The sequence below is a fragment of the Juglans regia genome, chromosome 10 (genome assembly GCF_001411555.2).
Source record: "Juglans regia cultivar Chandler chromosome 10, Walnut 2.0, whole genome shotgun sequence".
Classification (NCBI taxonomy): domain Eukaryota; kingdom Viridiplantae; phylum Streptophyta; class Magnoliopsida; order Fagales; family Juglandaceae; genus Juglans; species Juglans regia.
In genome coordinates this window covers 26,712,340-26,720,763 of record NC_049910.1, presented here as the reverse complement: position 1 = coordinate 26,720,763, position 8,424 = coordinate 26,712,340, and the positions used below count along the sequence as shown (strand labels likewise).

Genomic DNA, 8,424 nt, shown 5'->3' with positions numbered 1-8,424 from the left:
CTACAGTTCCGTCAAGTGGAACCACATGTGGGGACACCACAGTGAGATTTCGCAAAATCTTAGTAAGTGAAACCAAAAACTAACACCAAAATAACAAGCATGGAAAATTATGAAATTTTGCAACAATGGGGAAATAAGATCAGTACTCTCCCAAATTTCATAGAAATTACCACGCACTCAAAATCCCGTTTTCTTTTGAAAAGTCGGAATTAATTAAGATATGCACTATGGTCTCCCCTATGGATCACCTGCACACTCTCACTCCTTTCGTCACACCACAAGTAATGACTGTACATGTGACTTTGTAACGAGCGATGCTCAGCGCGTACATCACCAAACACTCTCTAGCCTTCGCCAACAGAGAGGCCACGAAGTTGGCCTGAGAGTGTTACAGTCGCGCTTGAGCCTAATGTCGCCCGACGACAACCCAAGAGATGTCACTCAGTTTTATATGATCCCGAATAACAAATGAGCTCCATCAAGATAATACACCATCTCGGCTTGGGGTCGTGATACACACACCCAAAAAATCATTCTTTGACACCAAAACTACCAGTTTTCCATATTTTTAGTATAACCAAAATCAGAGCATATTAACTGAAATTTTAATGACATGCAACAAATATAATGCAGTTATGCAACATGTAATTAAATGAATGAAAAAATAACAACATTAGTTGTAAATCTAAACAAATATAAAATTACACGACAAGTTAAACCACAACATCACAACTTCAAATTTCATTCCCAACACTTCACCGGGTCCTCGACCAACGATTTACAACCAACTACCAATTTTTTCCAACACTCCACACTGCCCTTGGCCGCTTCAACTAGACTGCACATCACAATTTCACAAATCTCCAATGACAGTATTTTAAAGGTTAGTTTGAGGCTTACTCATAGTGGGGGAAGGAAAATTCTGGATCATCAAAGTGCGGTGACCGTGGTGTTCCTCTCGGATTGAGAGAAAAAAAGTATACGTGTTGTTGCACAAAGGAATAGGATTAGAGAAACAAAGTATGAACGGAGACAAAAAATACAAAAAGCAACCTAATAGGCGGATAAGCTTATTATGGTGGCGTCTGGAAGGGATGAGCATGGCGAAGGCAGTGGCGAGTACTGTGAATAACGGAGGATCTAAACTGAAGTCGAGAGACACTACAGTGAGGGAGCTAGAAAGAGGTCGGATCTAACAAACACAAAGGGTTGGGATAGAGGGGCTCACGGTCATTGGTGGTGGTTGGTGACGACGGAACCCTAAGGGAAATTTTTTTAAAACGAACGAGGGAGGAGGCCGAGAGGGAGAATGAGAGATCTAGGGAGGTAAAGGCTGAGCTTGAGAGGGAGAGAACGGCTCAGGATGGGTTCGAGGGGGTGGAGGCTCGGCCTATTTATAGGGCGAGCAGCTAGAGCAAGACAAACGCAGCCTCAATTGCCATTGGAGATGCTAGACGATGGGCAAGACGACAGAGGTGAGCAAGGTGTATAATGTGTGGCGCGCAATGACTGGTGCGCAGCCGCACAATAGAAGGAAAATCACTGGGAGATAGAGAGGGATGGCACGGATTGGGGGAGAAAGGGGCGGTGGCCAGAGGGTGGTGATGGGGTTGCACATTTCGGACGCGTGGAGGCATGGGCGGCATGCAGGGTCATGGTGCAGAGGAGAAAAGAGGAAGAGAGAGGCTAGGGTGGTGCAGCGCACAGGAGAAAAGGGAGGGGAGAGGAGAAGAGAAGAGGAAAAAGAAACTTAGGGTTTATCCTTAGAAAATCAAATGACGTCGTTTAGGTAAGGGGCTGGGCTTTTTTTTGTGTTTCTCTTCCTCAGCTGGGCTTCCACACGAGCTGGGCCCGCTACACACATACACACACTAAAAAGAAAAACCCACTTAGAATTCACTCTTGGGGTTCACAACTAGCTAACAACTTGTTTAATATTTGAACGAGTTCGAACTTGTTCACGATCGAGTTGCTTCATTTAGATAAAAGTTAAAATGGACTATCTATATTTCATTTTGTAACTTTATCTACAATTTTTGACAAACAAACTTTTACCTTTTCGTAATATCCTTTTGAAGTTTATATATCAATAATATATTAATAATTAGATTCATAAGAATTCAAGTTATAATATGTCTAGTATTAGAAACATGATTTTGTTTAATCTATTTATATAGTTTAAATATCTTCATTAATTATAAATATAGAGATGATACTAAAAGAATACGATGTTATTTGAGTTAATTATATAAGTTTATACGAGTTGAGCCACGCTTTATACGAATTGCATCGTTTAATAATCAATTATAATTCTAGTTCACAAACTCGAATTGAGCTGAAATCGAATTTTACCAAGCCGATCTCAAGCAGCTTCTAGAGTAATATCGTTTATTTACATCCATACTTGAAACGAAACTTTTAGTTACTGATACCCAAATTTGGTTTTAATTCTTCAAATGCATGCATGCCAATACAACATTATTTACAGAATTCTATTACTAAATGCATGCCCTTTATTATGTACTTTTATTTCTTTACGTAATTGCCGAATCAACTACTGGCCTGCCAGGTAGACTTTTAACTTTGACTTGGGAATATCGATCCTTCTGTTTCTTTTCTTCTTTTCCTGTATCTTCATGGAAACATCTTAATTGCGCAGTATCATTCAAACCCGAGTTTGAGTACTTCCATCGATTAGGTACTGTAGGGCTCTTTAGAAACAGATGCACAAAGATAAAAAGCGGATGAATATTCTCAAGTACGAGATCAACACGAATTTCTTGATCGATGAGTATTCCTCCAAATCGAAAGAAAATCTCAAAGATCCTTGGATGATATCTTAAATTTTGACCAATTCTCATTGCCTAGATTCGAAAACAACATGAGATTATGAACCTAAGTTGACTTTTCTGTGGGTTGCTGCCTGCGTATCTCCCAAAGTCTTTATATAATTGTTATTTTCTGGCGTCATTTATATATATATACAGGATTCAAATCTATATTTTGGTCCAAGATTTTGTATATTTTAGTCCAAGATTTTGTCAGAGTACTGTTAGATTTTAATGACGCTGGAAAAATAAATCGAAGATCTTGCAACAATCTCTTTGAAATTAATAGTAATTAAACATATATATAGACTCATTGGAATATAATTATTAGCAACACTCCTTTCTTCTATATATACATACCCCAATCTTTACTCTTCCTCCACCATTACACAGCAAACGGTACCACCAACTCCTTCTTCAATATAGATATCGTTTCGGCCTCTCTTTCTCTCTCAGAAAATGGGTCAAAGCCTTCGAATTAGGACATATAATATTCTTCCCCTTGTTTTCATACATCTAACCCATTTGATGTCTAGTACCTTTGGAAAGCCAAAGGCAAGCACAACTTTTCTGCCACCCAAGCTACAAAATCTCCATCTTGCATATAGGCTTCGAGATGACCCTAGTGCCATCAAATTAGCCTCGAGCGATTACGGAAATATAGTTAAAGAGATCCCAGCTGCAGTTCTTTATCCAACTTCCATCAATGATATTGCAAGCTTAATCAAATTTGCAGACAGTAATAATGCTTCTGCTCCATTTAATATAGCTGCAAGAGGACAAGGCCATTCTGTTCATGGACAAGCAATGGCTCGAAATGGGGTTGTGGTGAACATGAATTCCTTGAAAAACAATAGAAATGGGAATGGAGTTAAGGTGGTCTCATCTGCTGCTGTATCATCAATGGGACGTTGGTATGCAGATGTTGGGGGAGAGCAGCTTTGGGTAGATGTATTGAATGCTACACTTGAACATGGGCTTGCACCGGTATCTTGGACAGATTATTTGTACCTCACTGTTGGGGGGACACTTTCGAATGCTGGGATTAGTGGGCAAACCTTCCGTTACGGTCCTCAGATCAGCAATGTCTATGAAATGGATGTCATCACTGGTACTATGATCACTTGACACCTTTTTTTTTTTTTTTTTGGTATCTTTCATTTTTTTAAAATCAAAATTTTTAAGGCTAATGGGTTAAATCACCTAATCATAGTAGAATAAGAGTAGCATGATGCATGCTGCTATGCTAATTATCAAGACTCAACTATTTAATTAGTTTTGGGATCATGTGGACTAGATCATATCAGTCCTTATGTTTAATTTGGGTACGTAATGACCTAAGTGCTTTCTTTTTATTTTATTTTCTTGTCTTTTCGACAAGTCCGAGCTAGCTAGCTTTAATTTGTCAAATTCAGGAATTTATTTTTGTGAATATATTCAGGACAAAACTAGTAATTATAATAAGTGAATATATTCATATATATATATATGCTTTTCCATAAGGTATAATATTGTGAATATATTCATATATATGGTTAAATTGTTCAATTTTCTTTTTAAATTTAAGAGTAGAGGCATATATGCCACGTACGTACGTATCAGCTTCTTATAAACACATCAAGCGATCAGTTATACAACAACATATATCTACCGTTTTTTTGTTTTTAATGAGGTTTGTGATGATCATTTGATTCAGGGAAAGGAGATTTTGTGACATGCTCCCCGAAAAAAAACACCGATGTCTTTTATGCAGTTCTTGGAGGTTTAGGCCAATTTGGGATTATAGTCAGAGCAAGAATCGCGTTGCAGTCAGCACCAAAGAGGGTATGCATGCGTACCTACGTGTGTGTGTCAGTGTGTGTGTGTGTGTCTATATATATATATATATATATATAATATATATAGAAGTAGTACAACAATGGCTAAAAAATTTCCCAGTAATTGTTCCCACTAGTCTCGATCCATGATCAATTTAATGCTAATTATTTCTAATCATCTTCCTTATTTCATCAGCACTTATATACAATACATGTTTGAGGTTAGATCAAGAAATTAAATCTTGGATTCCTCAAAATACTTTGATATTGGGGTAATTCCATCGGTCGATCTCGACTACTTATAATTTGTTAATTAATAATTAGGAATTTAAGATACAACTTGGGGTTCGTAATTTGGTACACGAAATAGACATCTAGAATGGAATATTAACTATTTCATGTGGAAAAGTCATTTCATATCAAGACTCGAAATAAGGGGTAAGACTTAGATCTCGACTATTTCATGCGGTTTTTAATCCTTCATTAAATCTCTTCAACCTGTCAATTCAGATCGATTTTAATATATGATCTTATATATATATATATATATATATATATATATATCTAAGAATAATGGGGTTAATTGCAAGAATTCATGCATGCTTATTGAGACTATCTATATTTATATCATATTCTTTGAAACTAGTCAATGAAATGAATACATGCATGCACATTTTAAATGTTTTCCTTGCTTTATTTGTATTTTTAATTATTAAGAGTGAAATACCTAATCAAATTTGTCATGAATTGCTCTATTTGATTTGTTGAATTGCTTGGTTTATTGAATTAATTGTTCTTTACCGATTTCGAATCTGATTCTAGTGGGATTACATCTATTCCATAAAATTATTCAATTCAAAATAACCATTCCTTAAAATGAAGAATGATATTCCCCTAGGAAAAATAGAGGAGCGGATATTCCAATCCTCAAAAACCTCCACTATATTTCCTAATTATTTTGAAGCTCAAAAATGAGAAGAATGTCCACCCTCATAAAACCGTAGGGGTGGTCTGCTAATTTTTTGTTATGCATAGATTTTGGACATTGGGATGTATTAAAAGTCCGAATTGCTAGATCCACAAAGTAAACTCACGTACAAAAGTAAATTTACAAACTGACGTGATTTGATAAGATACATCAGATCTACTTTAAAATAAAAATAACTTTGCAATCAGACGTATTATATCAAACCATACCAATTTGTGAATCTACTTTTGTGATATCTTTTTTGGAAATAAAACATTCTCATTATAAATTTAATCTAATTTCAATATGCCAGAAGATCATTATGTCTTACCACCAAAGAAAAAAAAAAATTTCTCCTTTCTGAAAAAGAATTTTCAATTTGGGTACCATTAAGGTAAAATAAAATGAAAAATTGAAGAAATTATAAAGCTGGTTACTGCAACACACGACCACTACTCCATGCAAGATCAGTTTTGCATCATTAAGAACATGATCAATCAGTTCATTGTTAATTAGGTTTAATTTGTTAGGCTTTTAGTGTTAAAATTCGATGTCAAAAATCGTGGTTGTAAATCCTATTTTTATTAGGGTTTGTTAGACTTTAGACCTGTTAGTAATTTTTGTAATTCGAGGCATCAGAAATATTCAATTAAGAGTAAATATTAATTATTTTTCAAATTTTCTGGTAAATTATTACTTAGTGTCATTTTTCATTGATATAATGTGCATGCATGAATAACCTCTAGCTTTTTTGGTAGGTTAAGTGGGTTCGAATGCTTTACAACGACTTCTCAGCATTTGCTAGAGACCAAGAACACTTGATTTCAATTAGTGGAAGGGTTGATGAGCAAAAGTACATGATTGCAGTTGATTATTTAGAAGGTTTACTTCTCATGAACCATGGTCCCCTCGATCATTGGAGAACATCCTTTTTTCCATCAAAGGATCACTTCAGAATCAGTTCTCTAATTACAAAATATGGCATCATATACTGTCTAGAAATAGCCAAATATTATGATGATTCCACTCTTAATTCAGTGGACGAGGTAATAATAATACTTGAAAATCTCTTTTTAGACACGATCTTTATTTGATGAATTTAACTTATCAGTCACTATTCACTCTTACACCCCACACCTACAGCTTTTTAATAGGATGTGAGAGTGTTTTTCATAGTGTGTGAGTATTTTTCATAGGGTGTATAGTAGTGAATAGTAGCTGATGAGAAGAAATTTTCTTTTTATTTAATTAAAGACATTAAAATTTTTCATATATACTTATAAATATCTTCTTTTTTGTCTTAATTTGTTGCTCCATCTGAATATTATATATAGGAACTCCAAGTTTTGTTCCAAATGTTGAGCTTCATCCCAGGATATACGTTCGAGAAAGACTTCTCGTATGCAGATTTTTTGACCAGAGTTGCGCAGATTGAAGATCAGCAAATTAGAGTTCATGAGTCGTCACAAGGTCGACAATGGGATGATAATCTTCATCCATGGCTGAATCTGTTTCTACCAAAATCCCATATCTCAGACTTCAACTCTGGTGTTTTCAAGGACATTGTTCTTAAACGAAACATTACTACGGGACTTGTCCTTGTTTACCCCATGAACCGAAACAAGTAAGTCATGTTCTTAAATACTGCATAATTAATTCCATATATAGTTACATTATAATCAAGCTCCGATATATTGAGATTAAGTAGTATAGAAAGGCAATGGATTATATTATTCAATTCTGCCCTTTACAATGATTCGAAGGGACTTCAATTTTAACCTTGATTAGTCATTCTAGAACATAGATCATGATCTGGATGTGACGTGAACTTTCTCGAATTATAACATACACACATCTTAATTTCTCGATAGATATATTGCGATGATGATGATGAAGAGTAGTACTACATTATTGTAATATATATAAACTACGTACAGGTGGGATGACAGAATGTCTGCAGTTACACCAGATGAAGATGTTTTCTACACTGTTGGGTTTTTGCATTCAAGTGGGTTTGATTCCAGCTTGGAGATGCTTGATGTACAAAACAAAGACATACTTCAGTTTTGTTATAATGCCAGCATCAAGGTTAAGAAGTATCTTCCCAACTACAAGACAAAGGAAGAATGGAAAAACCTGCATTTTGGCATGAAGTGGGAAACTTTTCAGGAGAGAAAAGCTCAGTTTGATCCCAAAATGATACTATCACCAGGACAAAGAATTTTCAATAACAACTAAAGATGGGGTTGAAGGGGAATTAAATAAATAAGGTTATATATTTATAAATATATATATATATATATATATATATCCTTTTTCTTAATTCGTACTTATTTCAGTGGCAGTTTTTTTTTTTTGGTTTTAGTTGAACAACTTGATCTATCTTCTGTACGTACCCCTTACGTGCACTAAATAATTTTTTACAAATTTTGCTCAAGTGAAGAGAGGGACAACTCCAAAATTAGGAATTATTTCTATAACATCCCAAAGTAAAAGGGCTATCTTGAGAAAATACGTAAAGCAAGTACTGTTTGGAAACTAAAGACCTTCAAAATTTAATTAATAAGAATTAATAACTTAATTGTATAAATTATTTTTCATTTTATAATAAATTTTAACTTTAATGCATTATATTTTACTTTATAAATTTAACTCTTAGCTATATATTATTTAGTTGTCATTAATTTAGTAATTACACAAATGGCCGGGTGGTGGCTTCATATATAGCCTAATTATTAGGAGTAATAACACAAATATGTTGGGTTAATTGATTCTTATAGTTTAGCTTCATTCTTAAAAGAAATAACACAAT

The 8,424-nt window shown here is 34.8% G+C and overlaps 1 protein-coding gene across 1 annotated transcript; it reads left to right on the top strand.

The window, feature by feature from the left end:
• Window positions 1-3,287: 3,287 nt before the first annotated feature.
• LOC108995142 (cytokinin dehydrogenase 3-like) lies at window positions 3,288-7,850 on the top strand. Its single transcript, XM_018970642.1, has 5 exons — window positions 3,288-3,939; window positions 4,525-4,652; window positions 6,371-6,658; window positions 6,947-7,236; window positions 7,550-7,850. The coding sequence occupies exons 1-5, from the start codon at window positions 3,288-3,290 to the stop codon at window positions 7,848-7,850; spliced, it is 1,659 nt and encodes a 552-aa protein (XP_018826187.1).
• Window positions 7,851-8,424: the final 574 nt, after the last annotated feature.